General features: G+C 44.7%; 1 protein-coding gene across 1 annotated transcript in view; it reads left to right on the top strand.

Moving 5' to 3' along the window:
- The window catches only part of LOC138165295 (protein Hook homolog 1), a 52,603-nt gene extending 41,198 nt beyond the window's left edge, over nt 1-11,405 (top strand). The window contains exons 20-22 of the mRNA XM_069093463.1: nt 1,557-1,658; nt 3,457-3,525; nt 7,939-11,405. Of these exons, the coding sequence (XP_068949564.1) occupies nt 1,557-1,658; nt 3,457-3,525; nt 7,939-8,109 (342 nt within the window). The 3' untranslated portion in view covers nt 8,110-11,405. The remainder of the gene's footprint in view (nt 1-1,556; nt 1,659-3,456; nt 3,526-7,938) is intronic.
- The last annotated feature ends 4,882 nt before the right edge of the window (nt 11,406-16,287 follow it).

The following is a 16,287-nucleotide window of genomic DNA, read 5'->3' as shown; positions in this document are numbered from 1 at the left end:
GACCAGCATAACTAGGCATGCTGAACAGTCAAAACCATGTCCATTTAAGTAGGGGAAGATGTTTGTAATGCTCATTTAGCAGGAATTTGCATATTAATCATGATAATGATAACAGAACTAGCCAACATATGTGTACAGCTTTAAAAACATAATAATAACCAGCATATACATAGTGGTATAATAATAGCCAGCATGTGTGTGGGTATGTGTACATACATACATACATACATATATACACACACACATATATAATATATTTATATATATGTAGTATGCATATACACACACATATATAGTGCAGTACTAATAATGATAATAACACTGGTCAGCCTGTATGGAGACTGCTTTGAAGTTTACCGAGCCTGGACAGATGTGCTTTTTGTCTGACCCTCAGCACAACACTGGGAGGTAGACCCTATCATTCTCCTCATTGGATGAGTGAGCCCCTCCCCACGCACCTTCCAGCATCTCTCCTGCTTGGATAACCCAGAGCACTGATGCATTGGTCTCCCTCCCTGTGTACTCTGTTTTCATGAAGCATATACTCTGGACTGTGATGGCTACAGGAACATGGAATGTGGTCCATGCCTGACAGGAGCTGACAGCCCAAAGAAGGGAAAGGGGGGATCAGTAACTAGCCAGAGTCAGGCCATCCCTCTGAGCCTGGTGAATGGGGCTAGCCCCCTTCTTAAGGGGAGTATCAAGGGCAGCCAGGGTGTGACTGTGTTCAGGAGACTCTGCTCATTGGGAGGAGATGGGAGGGGGGGGCTGCTCGACGGGGGAGGGCCTGAAGGGGTGGGATCCTTCCAAGCTGGAAGTGCCTAGCGGTTCGGAGCAAAAGCATCATGCCCTCCTGAGGTAGGCACTCTGTTTTTCAAAGCTCTCCTTGATGTTGAAAGACAGAAGGTAGTTGGGTCGAGGCAAGGATTCTGGCTCTGGGTGGGTGTTTGCTCTGTCCTCAGCAGCGTCTCTTCGTGCCCCCTCTCCTTGTCTCTACTCTGTGAGCCAAGCCTCAGGAAGATGGGGACCCGTGGCCAGGCCTGGTCGATTGTGTCAGGCTCATGGGCCTGGTTCATTGCTCTCGAGAATGAAGAGTCACATTCCTAGCCTGGGAGGATTAGAAGTGGATTGATGCCTTGGGTGTGAAATCACGCCTGCCACATGCCAGATCTGTGCCAGGCATTTTACAAGTAGGAGGGAGGTGCTGCCATCGTCTCCATTTCACAGAAGACGAAGCAGAAAGTAGAACTGAAGTGACTTGTCAGGGGTCACCCAGCCGGGGAGTATCAGAGGCTGCACCTGACCTCGGGTCTTCCTGACTCCAGGCCCAGCGCCTTCTGGTCCACTTACAGAGAACATGGTCTTTGTGTTTTCACTAAGCCAACTTGACAGTGGGCTGGTGTCACTCCTGAACCCAGATTACCCCACAGCTCGCCCTGTTTCCCATAACCATTATGGTTTTCTCTTCACTTTGTTCGTCATGTTTTTGTTTAGTTCTGCAACGTTTTCCATCTATAATTAAATCTTGATATGCGGTATTTGTTTTCTCTGGACAGGTAATTAGAACCTTGGATCCCAAATTAAATCCAGCATCAGCGGAAATAATGCTGCTGAGAAAGCACCTGGCAGAGAAGGACAGAAGGATTGAGATACTGGAGGTATGCTGTCCGTCTTTGCTCTGGCTCTCTCTCTTCTCCGCAGCTCCCAGCACTGGGTTTGGCCTTGTGTGGCTGTTATGGAGCAGGAGCACCTGGCCCTGGCATCCGAGTTAATCAGGGGCAGGCCTAGGCCAGGCTCTGAGCCCTCATCTCCAGGCCTCTTTCCTGCCCTGCGCAGTCATCCCCAGCTGATGGTTTATGAATCAGGAGGAAGCGTTTCTAAAAATGGACCAGATCTCTTAGCAGATTGGCAGAGAATCATCTGGGTTGGCTGTGGGTAGGCTCTTCTGTCATATTAACAGCAGGATGAGCCCAGGCCTGCTGGCAGACCTCCCAAGGAACAGTTTTAAGCCCGAGTCATGGCTCCTCCAGCCAAGGTCTGGACAGATGGAGTCACCTTGCTGCCTCCCGGGGATGGCCAGGGAGGCTGATCCCTTGAAGAATACTCTCACAGCACCTCTTCCACAGACCATGCGTCTCCAAGATCACACAGCAGAGCCCAGTGCTTCCATTTGACTTGTGCTCAGCTCTCTCTGCCATGTGCAGCACCACTTGCCTTGTGTGGGGGCCCTGGACTTCCCTGGCTCCCCCTCCATCCAGTAGCAATGGTCCAGTGTTGATTCGCTCCTTTGAGTTTTGACTTTGAATATTGCCTTTTGCTATCAGTATTTTGAGGGAAGTAATCATCCTTAACTTGGAACCCTCTTTTGTGATGAAATCACAGATCAGATTTAAACAGATAGCAAACAAAAACACCTTTTGGTTTATTTAAAAAATAAAGCCCCTATTATGTGCCGGGCCCTAGGCTGGGCTTTGGGGATACAAAGACAGATGAAAACGGTCCCCACTCCCATGCTCCTCACGTTCTCTTGGCTTCTACGTTTCCCCATGTAAACATATACAAAAGACATCAGAGCTGATTTTGGGAAGAAGGCACTGGCATGAGGGGAATCAGAGGGGAGCTGAGGAGCGATAGATTATCTTTGCAAACTTTATAAGTGTTGTGGAAAGAGCAGATGTTCTAGATTAATTTAAAATCTTGCAAGTCACTTTATTCTTAAGAATGTCATACACACATATATACCCATATGCAGATAATGACTTTACAAAGCCTGTCCAGTCCTGTTTATTACATTAAAAAATACCTGAGAATCATAAATAATTATTTATTTATGATTTATGCCCTTGGCACTTAGTAGGAAGTTTTAAAACATGTTGATTGTTTTTGACATCACTTACGCTTCCCGTTCTGTTCCTCCCCTTCCCCTCCCAGAGGCAGGTCAGCAATACTGATCAGCACTTGGGCTAAGCATGAGGAGTCATGCAGTGTTCTGTGCTATGGTCCCATCTCCGCTTGGGAGCAGAGAGCGCCATTATAGGGAAGGAAAGAGATTAGCATTTACCTAGAACCTTCCGTGTGCTCAGCACTGTACACAGATGATTTCATTGACCCTCACTACAGCTTTGGGAGGAGGGTGTGGTTATTATCCCTATTTTTCAGATAAGGAAACTGAGGCAGACAGAAGTTAAGTGACTTGCCTAGACAGTGACTAAGTGCCTGAGACTCGATTTGAACTCAGGTCTTCCGGACTCCCAGTACAGTACTCTCTCCCCCCTGCCTCCAGGTGCCTTGTGTAAAAGGTGATCATGTTCAGACTTTGCAGTCTTATATGCAATTACAGGCTTATCTTATATATTCTCAGAAATGAAGTGTACTAAAATGTTTGGTAGAAGGAAATCATGCTTGTATTACCTGGGACAGTCTGATCTTTCTCCTGTTTCTTTTATCTTTTCCCAGAGTGAATGTAAGGTAGCAAAATTCCGTGATTATGAAGAGAAACTTATTGTGTCTGCCTGGTATAATAAGGTGGGTTGAAATCTAGCTGATTTGATTTATTAGCAAGAAAAATGTTAACCAACTTCATTTCATTAATATTTTTAAAAAACTTTTTGATCAGAAACAGCTTTCTAGCTCCATAAACATGTTCCTAAAAAAATCATTTCTTTTGTCACCAAATTCAGTTTAGCATATGTTTATTCAGTGGCTGTTTGTGTTTAAGGTACTTTGTTGAGTCCTGGGGATACTGAGGTGAAAGGCCAAATAAACCCTTACCTCTGTGGGCTTTAGTCTTGGGGGGTTTAGAGGTAGAGTGGGATGGGATGTACCTGGGACCTACACAGAAAAATGATGGAATGTGGCCGGCATAAAGGCTGGAGGCAGATGGAGGCTGGGAGGAGACATCCTTGGAAAACTGGGAGAGTGAGCCCTGGGGGCCGGACCTGGAGATGGAGGTGAATGGGCGGTGTCTCCTGAGGAGCCGGGAGGGGCCCACTTAGCCTGTAGCTAAGGAGTGAGCTTCAGCTGTTTGGGTATTACCCTGGTGACACTGGGCAGCGGGGACACAGACTGAGATGTGGAGCCTCTCCGAGTGGACTTTGTCCTCCTCATTGATGACAGTGGAGCCGTAACATCAGGGCTGTGACGTCCCATTGCTCCATCTGCTGCGTGAAGAGATGGACGTTCCAGTGAGGAGGGCAGAGACAGACAGACGCCCTTGTGCTCCGTCACCACGTCGACAGGAGATGCCTGCTAGGAAGGGCAGCTTTGCTGACCACTGATTCTGCCTTTGAACTGAAAGAGGAAGAAATCCCTAGAACTTGGGCAGAGTCTCATGACATACCAAGGACATCCTTGATGAAGGTCTGTGGAGGAAACAGAAGAGCCTTCACCACTGGTCTACCACAGGTGCCGGGCATGGGAGGTCCCACTCGGCCTCGGGTTGGGTTCTGGGGAGTGAAGAAACACTCCTGGAGGAGGAGTCCCTCTGTTAAAGTCCCGTGGGGTCCATGTGAGAGAGGACTGGTCCTGAGAGAAGCCCCATGGAGGAGGGATTCTCCACAGGGGACATCCTCCAGATGCTCCTGTTTGAGGCAGTGTTGATCTTAGAGCATCCAGCTCCAGAACACCACAGAGCCCCTCCATGAGGTCATGATCTTTCAGAAGCATCAGCTCTGAATGAAGACTTCGTGGCCCTGTGATGTGGCCCTGTGACCACAGTATTGGTGTGGCTGGCTCACTGAGCAGTGTGTGTGGCCTTTGGTTGTGCACTGCAAAAGCCTGGATTTTATACAGGAAGAGCATTGGTCATAGGAATTTGTGCTGCAGAATCCCAAGCTTGTCCCTGCCACAAAGGCCCACGTTTTTCAAGTAAGCATTAATTTTTCTTTCCTTGAAGAAATAAAAAGAGTAAAGCCTTGGTAACTCTATTCCATGGGCTGATGAGGAAGCACACTTCCCACTTCCTGTCGGACTCAGTAAGCAGACTGAGAGGCACGTTTTTGGACATCGTGTGGGAACTTGTGCTGGAAAGGCCTGTGTTCCTCTGGTACTGTGAGTCCTGAAATACATATTCTTCAGAGAGTTAAAGTTGAGGGTCGTCTCAAGGGAAATGGAGAGGTGTGTGGCACAGAAGAGGAAAAGTGAGGCATTCTGCAAGAGGGCGTAGAGGATGACGTCCCCGGGATTTGTGAGTAGAGAAAGGACGAGCCAGTTACACAGTGAGAAGGGGGGATGATACAGGCGGCCCACGTGCCTGTTGGCATACGAACCACGTCAGGAGACCCTCCTCCTGCCACTCCAGGGCGATGATATGTGACAAGGAGTGCTGGCACTAAGGAGATTATAGATCGATGGATGTATGAACAACATAGCTTAAAAAAAAATCTTTGGGATAAAAATCCACAATTGTCTTTCTAATGTAGATAATTGAATTTGAAGCTAAAATTGTTTTTTCTCTGTCGAATTACAGTTGTACTGTTTAGATTAAAAAGGACAGAAGTAAATAGAAATAAAAGAGCCTCTCCAACCTTTTAATACTTTCTTCCTAGTATCATTAGTACAATAATACTGGCATGAAGGCAGTCAGGTATTATTCACATAATCCAAATGTTAGGCATTATACCTATTGGAACCAGAAGATGAAGGTGTGGGCTTCAGTGCATGATTAAACAGTGTGAAAGGTCCCTTGAAGCAGCAGAGAATTTCCTCCACTCTTCACCATGTTGACATACTCATTCACCATCCTGGTTTCTTTTGCATGTAAGATCCTAAGCTAACTGCTGGAGGAAAGGACAAATTAAATTTGACAGTGAGGACCGACCTAATAGCTTTTTTATTTGCCTTAATGAGAATTTCTTTAAAAATAATCCATTTCTATTGATTTTTTGTCTATTTATTTTTTTACATTGTCAGAATTTTCTCTTAGGATCCTCTTCCTAGAGAGGTATCCCATATAACAAATAGTATATTTTTAAAGGCCAAAAAAAGGAAAAAAATCAGCATACCTGATTAATACTTTGAAAAAGTGTGAAAATGTATGCCATACTTATGGATCTCTCTCCTCTGCAACATGTGGGATAGGGCATTTTCTCATAGCTCTCCTTTCAAGCCAGTCTCAGTCTTTATACATTTTCAGGATTCCGTTTGTCTTGCTGTGTTTGGTGGTGGCGGTTCTTTCCATTTGTTTGGTTGTATTCATGTATATTGTTTTCTTGGTTCTGCTGACTTTGCTTTCTGTCAGTTCATGTAGCGCTTTCCATGCTTTTCTGTATTTGTGACACTCATCATTATCGTCGTGTCTGCACTCAGTGGACGCCTACTGGGTTTCCAATCTTTTGCCATAAGACAAAGGGCTTATAGAAGTATCTTGGTGTATGTGGCTTGCTTCTTTTCAGTGGCTTCTGTGCAGTGTGAGCCCCGGAATGAAACGTTTAGGTTACAGGCTATGGATGTTCTAGTCACATCATTTGTATAATGCCCACTTGCTCCAAAGCAGGTTGTATTGATTTCCAGCTACACCAGCATTGCTGCAGTGTGCCCATCTTCCCACAGGCCTCCATGGCATCGACAAGAAAGGGTCTGAAGGGAAACCTCTGCTGTTGTGATTCGCGTTTGCCTTCTTCGTAGTGATCTGGAGCATTTTTTCATGTAGTTATTAATAGTTTTCAGTTCTTTTGAGCATTGTTCACATCCTTTGCCCTTTTGTCTTAATTATCATTATGACATTGCATTCTTCAAATAAAGTACCAGGAAAACATCTGTACTGGATCTGATTCTCACCAACAAGGAAAACATCTTCTCTTTTCTAGACTCTGTGATGGCAGAGAAGCCAGTCCCTGCGTACATGCTTCTTTGATTTTGGGAGAGCATGGCTCCTTGCAATTAGGGAATCCATCTGAGGAAAGCCTAAAATGTTCTGGGCAGGGGTTAACTCAGGAAGGGCAGGAGGTTTGGGGAATCCCTATGTAAGAGAACATGTATGATGAGGTTGAGGGGGAGGCCTCTCCAGAGAACAGTATGGACTCACGGCATTGGTGACTGCCCCAGATTGATGAAGGCCACATGCAGAATGTGGGAGAAAGAGCAGGAGAGACTGAGCGGTGCTGTCTGTACGGAGAACAGAAAGAGGCGTGGGGAGCGAGGGCCCTGCTTCTGGCCCAGCTTAGCCTGGAAGTCAGGAGATCCTGGCAGCTGCCTTTAGAGAGTGGAAGAGCATCAGAAGGATCCTGGCCTTGGCCCCCACGGCCTGAGCTAGAATTCTGCCACAGAGAGGGAGCGGTCTGCACCTTGTCATCATCAACAAGACCCAGTGAACCATGCATGTAAAATGCCTGGCAAGCTTGGCAGCCACTGATGTGAATCCTCCGTGGTGTGGGGGACAGCTGGTGCCACTCTCAGGCAGAGAGTGAGTTCACTGGTTTTCTTTGAACTCCAGAGGCAGTAGGAGGTTTAATGTGTGGATATTGGGGAGAGGTGGCTTTGGGAATTGGCTGAGTGCCTCATATGCTGGGCACTATGCCAAAGAGCACAAAAGACATGTCCTGCCCCTTAGACAAAGTGTGTTAAAGTCTAGAGTGCTTTGAGATCGCATGAGGGAGAAGTCATTTTGGGAATGCTCAGGAAACACGAAAATGGCAGCATCTCAGCCTTGACACAGGCAGGGGTGGGGAAGAGTCGTCTCCGACCTGGGGAACAGGGACGCATATGGAGAGCGGTGGGGCAGTTGCTTATGCCTATAGATGACTAGTCAGTGTTGGTGGAATGAATGTCTGACAGACTGTATCTATCTGGGCCCCAGAGAGCCCAAAGTCTATCTGTGGGAGGGGTTTAGAAATCACTCTCCCACCAGGCAGGGTGGTTATTATGGCTTGTCCTGGCCGTCCTCACCTTGTCAGCCGCCATCTTCCGTGGATGCTTTCAATGTTGTTTTCTCTTCTCTAGAGTCTCGCTTTCCAGAAGCTGGGGATGGAATCCAGACTGACTGGAGGCAGCGATGCCTGCAAGGATTCTGGTGCCTGCCCTCCTGCACGCTCCTTCCTCGCACAGCAACGGCACATCACCAATGCTCGAAGAAATCTCTCTGTTAAAGTACCTGCTGCAACATCTGATTAAACTCCAAAAGAAACATAAACCCTTAAGTGCCCTTAACCCGTTTGTAGCTTCCACAGTCCTTGTGGATTATAAAGAGCCAGTCATGGTGCTGGCCCGATGCAGATCTGCTCATCAGGAAGAAAATCACTGAAATGGATTTCTGTAAAGCAGTCGTAGCAGCTGCACCCCTCTTTTCAGATGGTCAGAAATGAGGAATTGAAATCTTTCAGAAAGCACATATCTCAAAGAATTATATTTGTCTTCAGAGTACAGTGTTTAGAATTACAAATTGGCAGTGTATGTTTAAGTGTAAGATGTCCATTTAGCCTGGTAACAATGATTAGGCATCATTGGAAACTTATAATTTGAAAAAATGCTAACTCCTTTTTATCCTACAAGATAAAAATCACTGAGGCGAGCACAACAAACAGGAAATCTTGTTTGGGTGGGTTGGTGTGCCGTTTCAGCTATACCAGTACTTACTCAATTTAATCTTTCTATCCCTGTCCTTAGATGAGATGATTTTAGTATTTACTGAAAAATGATTCCCCTGTTGGGAAATTTTTTTTAATTGCAATAGCTTTTCTATAAATGCAAACGATTAAAAAGAAACATTTTCAGATATTCAAGAGGTCAGAATCTCTCTGGGCAGCTATTATTCATAAATGGGACCATGCCTAGGATTAGGCCCTGCCCAATTTTGTTGAAATTTTAGACAGGAATTTAACTGACTTTTAAAAAGTTATTTTATCCTTGGAAAATAAGCTAAAATCTAAGATTTAGTGTGATATATTCATAGCCATTTTTAACGAGTCAGTTGGCAGGGCAAAATACTTTATTGCTTCTAAACATTCCGGAGTTTTTAGAGCTGACTTGAAGGAGTCGTTTTGCCTCTGTGATTAAAAAGGTGGCATTATTTTAGGAAGCCACATGAAATGATTTTAATTTGGCTTATTCCCTAGGGAGCCACTTGGTGGTATTTGATTCACCAATGCCAAAAGTTGTCAGTGTATTTTGGATAATCGCTAAAGGATGTATTTTTTTTCATCTTCTGTGGCGATATGTGTCGAGTCCTTCTCTGGGCGTTGGTCAACCGTCCGTTCTCTGTTTAGATAACAGGTTCCTCCCATCTCAGGCAGAGAATTGTGGAGTGATGATGAGGGCAGGTTACTTACTGCACATTGAAGATGAGTGATCCCCAGCATTAAGACCCGATCCCTGCATTTCTGTCTTCTGAAGGCTTTTCCAAGAACTCTCTTCTTGGTGTCTGAACCTTGGACATGTTGTCTGTCTCATGCTTAGTTACCCATTTATTGCTAGTGTTTCTTTACAAAATGTCGAGTGCTGTTCTATCTGCAGTATTATGTGTTTAGACCTTTGGTTTAGGGACTGTCCCAGTAAGCTTCTCCAGTTTACCGCTTCGTCCGGTGCAGGCTTGGATCCTTGTGAGCACGTGTCAGCACACTTTGTACAGCCACATTTCTTTCTGCAGGGCTGCCCACTTCTGTTGACTACCTCTGGGCTTTTGATGATTTTGACCTGTGCAATGATGTGGTTGGCTTGTATTTGTATCTTTGTAAGCTCTGCTTGTCTGTGATTTTATAGAAATGGAGAAAAAGCCTGTATGAATATTTTAGCATGCTGTGTAAAGCTTTCTAACTGTGACATTGCAGTACATCCTAGTAAGTAAGTAGGAAGGATTGTCACTTCAGTGTTGAATACGTATTTATAAATGAGACTTAACAAAAGCAGAAGTTCGCTTTTTTAATGGGATTTATTAGTTTTCCCTCTAGCTGGCCCTGCTACTTTTCATAAAATCTCAGTCAGGTGCTAAATAGAATTTGGGTGCCCTCGTTCCGCAGCTAGTGAAATTTAACAGCTGCAGTCACAGCACCACTGTGTCTGTGCACGGGGCATGGCCAGGTCCATTTACAGTAACAATGACAGCAACATTCGGAGTTGTGAGAGTTGGAGGAGAAATGTATTCACGTAGGAAGGGGAGAGGTAGGGCTTCACTGCGATGGCTCGTAATACTAATGGGGAAGTTCAAGGACTGACCAGACTTCTGGACCCGACCTGGTTGGTTGAAGAAGATTGACACCCTGTGGGTGATAAAGCATTAGAAATGATTTATGATGAGCCAGGATTGGTGTATTTCTTTACAGAGTGTATATTCTCTAGGAGCTGGGGTGGGTTTACCTTGGAGTAGAAATGCACCACATTTATCCATGTGAAAAGAAAAGGACTGTTCTAGTGGTGATTTTATATTTCTATAAAACCAATTCAGGATCAGTCCTTCATTTGGAGTCTCTATTCTGAGATTTTTATTTATTTCTCTTTCAAAATGTGGTGGTGTACATACATACATACGTATGCATTTGTGTACAATTATGTATGTGTATATATACTGTGACAATGATGTTTAGTTTATCTGAGATTTATTGATAATATTGAGAAATATTTGAATTTTACTCTATTTTTCCAGTGAATAATTAAGGTTATTGAACATATGATTTAGTACAGATTTAAATTATTCATATATCTCTTAAACTTTTGTCTGGAAATCTAAATGGGGTATCCCGCTAATTTTTTTTTGTCATCTCATGTTTAATGTTGTGATAAGTTGAATGCTAACAGTTAAATTTCTTCCTCATCTGAGGCTACTTTTGTCTACTTACAAAACACTTCTGAACCAGTAGAAAATCATTCCAGCAAGTGAATATTATGCGCCTTTCATCTCTCTCTTAGTTTATCCTACTGTGTTTAGTCAGAAGCTTCTTGCTTTATGGAAATGAGTGTGCATGTAAACACGTCTGCCTTCTTGTGAATTTTCTCTTGAACTTTCCGTGAAATCATTTATGGGATCACTAAGGCATCGGCTTCCTTTTTTAAAAGGAAACCAACAGTTTCCTGACCTCAGTGTAGTTTTGTGTAACATTTCACCTGTCACAGGTACGTGAAGGCCCTCCCTCTTTTCTGTGGGGAAGTTTTGCTTGGACGCAGTTTAGAACACAACAGAAGCAATACTTGATTCATTTTCCTGAGTAGCCAGGATGCCCTTTGACGTCACGCCTATTATCCAGCAGACAGACAGATCCACAGTGAAGTGTGTGGTGGTCAGCTTCCCTGACACCTTTGTCGCTCTCCTCTCCAGTGGCACGTAAGCGCCCAGGGGACTCCAAGGATGTGTGTGGCCTCCTTTAACTTTCCAGTGTACATTCACCTCAGTCGGTTTGGAAACAATGTTGCACTACTTTTTATTCTTCCCTTCTTTGAAAATGTTTGTTTTATATTTACATAAAAACCAATGAAAGTGACTTTGGGTCTGTCTCTTTTTTTTTTTGGTCATGATTGTTCTTGGGGCAGGAACTCCGCCAAGAAGCCCTACCTTGTTTGCACCCTCTTTGCAAAATGCCTTTTCCTTTTCATACCTTAAACATACTGAATCTGCTTATAATGTGGTAGGACAAAAGACAGTAAAATTTTAGTGAAAGTTTGAACAAATTCTCCACAAGAACTTTCACCTTCGGTTGTCATATGGTCTTGGGTAATAATAGATCAAACAGAAGCTTCTGATGGGATTCTGGATCCCAAGAACAGAAGGGCTGGGAGATCAAGGTGTCCAGTCTTCACTGTAGGCTTCTGCTTAAAAGTTATAATACAGGACTCCCCAAATCTTATGTGCACAAAGTTTATGTTGATTTGTGAAAACAAAACAAAAGACCAGCTCATGAAGTTACTTGTGGAGAGGGCCAGACCCTAGTTCTAACCATACCACCACGTGGCTAGTGAGCTGTGGACAGGTCAGCACCTCCCTGGGCTTTTGTAACTCTAAAATTCTGTCAGTCAGAAGTGGAGAAATAACCCCTGTGCATATGCGGATCTGAGGTATAAGAAGTAAGTCTTAAGGGCCCAATGTTGCCAGATGTTTTGACCAAAGGCAGATGCCAAGGAAGGATAATTGGGATTGAGCAGGTAGGTAATTTTAAGATAATTGGGATTAAGGCTGATAAAGGGAAGAGAAAACTGCTTTGGGATTTCCTAGTGGTTAGTTACATAGCTGAGGTGAAGAGAACAATGATGGTTGGAGTTCAGGAATGGGGGCTAGAACAGCCCCCTTCTTTCCCATTGCCTGAGAAGGGTTCATTGCTTGAATCCACCTGCAAGGTTAGAGATAGTGCCCAGACTTGTTGGAATAACAAAGCAGACATCCTTGAAGGATGGCTTGGTGGTATCCTCCCCCCATGCCCCAAGGATAGCAGATTTCCTTGAGGCAAACATTGAACAGTGACTGGCAGGAGAGCTGAACTGATTGTAAGTCAGCTGAATTACTGCACTAAGTTCAGAGATGAAAAGCCATGACTTAGGCAGTTATAGGATCAAATCAATTAACTGTACATAGGAGCAATAAAATTTTAATCTCAATATACAATCATACATGGATATATCCCTGTGTGTGTATGTATGTATATATGCCTATGTATGTGTATGCACACATACATATATAAGAGGGCAAGTTGCTTCTGGTCTTCACACAGAAGCCGCAGGGTTGATTGTAAAGGGGATTCTTATTTCTGTCTGAGTGAAGGTCCCTCCCAACTCTTGGATCTCCTATCTTTAAGCCTTTGCCCTGTCTGCCCCTCATACCTAGTATGCTCTTCCTCTTTCCTTCTAACTTTCTGATTCCCTGGCCTTTTTCAGTTGGTCAAGAAGTGCTTATTTATATGCTTATTATATTGACTACGTTATTTACTGTATTATTCATATTATATTTATTATTTATATGCTTATTATATTGACTATGTGCCCAGCACTGTACTAATTACCAGAGCTATAAAAAGCAAAAACAAACAAATTCCCAGGCCCTGCCCTCAAGGATGGTGTATTCCAATGGGGGAGACAGTGTTTATCCTGGAGTCCATCTAAGCAATATGCAGAGAATGTGAAGGTGATCTGAAAGGAGGAGGCGTTCTTTGCCAGGGCTCAGGAAAGGCCTAAAGAATGTGCAGTCCAGCCAAGTCCTGAAGGGAGCTGGAGGTGGGGGACCAGAGCATTTCAGGTAAGGAGTTGAAATGGCCCAAGCCCTACCTTCTACAGCAGGCCTTTCCTAGCCATCCTGGGGCCTTCTTTCTGGGATTACCACCAAGTCACCCTCTCTATAGCTTGTGTGTCCATTAGATTGTGAGCTCCTTGAAGGCAGGGACTGCCTTTTTCTATGTATCCCCCACTCTTGGTATGATACCTACCTGGCATATAGGGGTGCACAATAAACCATTGCTGACTTTCTGACAGTTCAGAGCCTTGTCCTCTATCTAGGGACTCACCGTATCTGAGGCCCATCAGTCACGCTGTTCCAGCTGCATGGAAAGTCTGGTGAAGCCAGTGGATCTCTTCTCAGAGTCATGGGTTTTGCCTCCTTTTTAATTTTTTTTAAATACAAAGGAAGCCAATGTTGTTGGAATTCAGCTATCAAAATTAAAAAAAAAAATCACAGATGCTAAGTCTTTAAGAGCTCCCACACTAGGGCTAGTGGCGACATCAACAAGGACTTGTGTCTGGAACAGTGAATGTCCCCATCACCTGTCCTACTGTCCTTTGCCCAGATAGCCCATATCTTGAGTATTGGGTTCAGGTCTGGATGCCACAGTTTAGGAAGGATATTGATAAAGGTGCCCATGAGGATGAGGTGACTCCATACTCTGCCATCTAAGGATCCATTGATGGAGCTGAAAGCTTATCAGGGTTCTTGATAACTGGGTGAATTTTTAAGGGCTGTCACATAACAAAGAATTAGATGTTTTCTCTGCAGCCTCAGCTGTTAAAACTAGGAACAAGAGGCAGGAGTTACAGAAATGCGTAATCTGAGTGGCCATTTAGTCCAGCCTCTTTGCAGAAGACATTCCTGGCTATAAGATATTTGACAGAAACGATCACCAGCCTGTGCCTGAAGGTCTCCAAGAAGGGGGAGCCCATTGCATGCTAGGAAAGCTCTTATGAGTAGAACTTTTTTATTCCCCAACATTCAACCATCATTGTTTTGCTCCTGGTTCTGGCCTCTGGGGTCAAAGAGAATGTCTGATCCGTTGTCTGTATGGCAGCCCTGTCATGTGCCCATTAAGTCTTCAGCCTAAACATCCAGTGCCTTCGTCCAGTCCTCATCTGATGTGGGCTCAAGGCACTCCAGCATCCTCCTTGCTCTCCAGATTGTAGAGTTAGAGGCAACGCTTCCTAACAATTAGAACTCTCAAAAATTGGAATGAACCACTTTAGGAGGTGGTGAGTTCCCCATCACTGAAGGCTGAGAAGAGATCAGAAGGATTAGGCATGATGAGTGACACAGAATTTTCTTGGACCTGCAATTAAATTAGTGCAATAAACATTTATTAAGCACCGACTTGTGCTGGGCACTGTGCTAAGCACCCCTTCAAAATGTTTGTAAATTCTGGTCTGCCTTCAGAAGCTGGATGGCTGCTTCTCAGGAATGTTGGGGAACCCCCAAAATGCAGTCTATTTGAAAGGGCTCAAACTACCTCTCCCTCTACTTGCTAGGCCCTTTCCCTGGGGCAGGCTCTCATCCAGCCTCTCACCTTCCTACCGCCTTTAAACTCAAGAAGCAGGCTGGGATAATTTGCATAACTGAGCCCAGCCACCCCCAGGGCATGATGGGAGGTAGAAAGATGACCTAGCATTCCTCCAAACCCCAAGCCTCTGTTGGCAGGTGATGGTGTGAGTCAAAAGTATCATGCCCCAAAGCTGGGGAAAGGGGAGAGAAATAGCCAGCAGCTCGCCATGACTTGACCTGGAATAGAAAACAACAGCCTGTTTGAGAACAGTGAGGAAAAAACAAGTCCCTACAGCTCTCTGAAGTGGCCCTGTGCACAGAGATTGAGGAGGCCAGGAGTGCACCTTGGTGTGAAGCAACAGAAAGCTGAAGTAGCCCAGTCATATTCAGTGCTTTCAGGGTGGGAAAGAACAATGAAAATGCCCTGTCGGGTATATAGTAGGCGCTTCATAAATGCTTGTGGACTGATCTAATGTCCAAAGAGTACTTTGTGCCTGTATACTATCTCCATCTGCCAGAAGAGGGATGGACAACTGGGAAAAGCAGAGCTTAGAGCAGTGATGATGACAGCCAATATTCCATCCATTATACCTTCCAAGTACAGGTCAGCAGCACTGGAAGAAAGGTTTTTTTGGAGCCTGCATTTCTTAAGTGCCCACTGTGGGCCAGGCACTGTGCTAAGCTAGGGAGACAAAGAAAGGCTCGTGAGAAGCTCAGAATCTAATGAGGTTTAATTTTTGTTGATTGATTGATATATAGAGAAGATTTATACAGGATAGATTGGGGGTGATCTCAGAGGGAAGGTGCTAAGTCTGGGAAAGGCTTCTAGCAGATGGTGGGACTTTTGTTGTGACTAGAAGGAACCCTGGAGATAGAGATGAGAAAGGAGAGACTTCCAGGCCTGGGGACAGCCAGTGAAAATGCCTGGAGTCAGGAGGTGGAGGGATGAGATGTTCAGGGAACTTCAAGAAGCCCAGAGTTACTGTCCCAGAGTACATGGAGGGGAGTGAGGTATAAGCAGATGGGACTCTCTTGGTGGAAAGGGAAGCCAGAAGCCATTCAGTCTTCCTTAATCTTAGTGCCTTCCCTCTGAGACTGTCCCAATTTCCTATTAGATGGCAGAGAATCTCTGACCAGGTCTCTGAAGGTCTCTTGTTTCTCTATAGATTCAGATGCAAAACCTGCCTATCTTCTTTATTGCACAAATAGCATTATTCTGTTTTTTAAAGCCTTTGAGCCTGTGCTTGTAATGGGAGCTGGTGGCTACAGCTGGGGAGCACCAGATAATGACTTCTAGGTTCTACCTGGGTGGGGCAATTAGCCAGATGAGTGAGAAGTTTCCAGTGTGGGTTGAGCCTCTGGGCTATGCTTGCTAGCACTCTGATTGTCCTCAAATCCGAGGGAAGACAGAGACTTATTTTTATGCCAGTACAATCATATATTCCTTATTTCTACATTCTCCAGCTCAGTATTAGAGACAATAGACAATATACCCAAGGTAACAGACACAGGTAAGACCATGTTTGTGTTGTGGAAGATTATATTAAAGAAGGGTGGGATGGATGGAAGGTAACATATTAACATGTGGGAGAGGGGTGGACAGGTAGCACATCGAGTAAGAGCACCGGCTTCAGTGT

This window comes from Petaurus breviceps, unplaced genomic scaffold, assembly GCF_028583685.1.
Source record: "Petaurus breviceps papuanus isolate PSGF00001 unplaced genomic scaffold, PetGlider_PUasm1.0 208, whole genome shotgun sequence".
Lineage (NCBI taxonomy): Eukaryota > Metazoa > Chordata > Mammalia > Diprotodontia > Petauridae > Petaurus > Petaurus breviceps.
The sequence above is the reverse complement of the archived record's forward strand: the minus strand, read 5'-3'. Positions and strand labels throughout refer to the sequence as shown.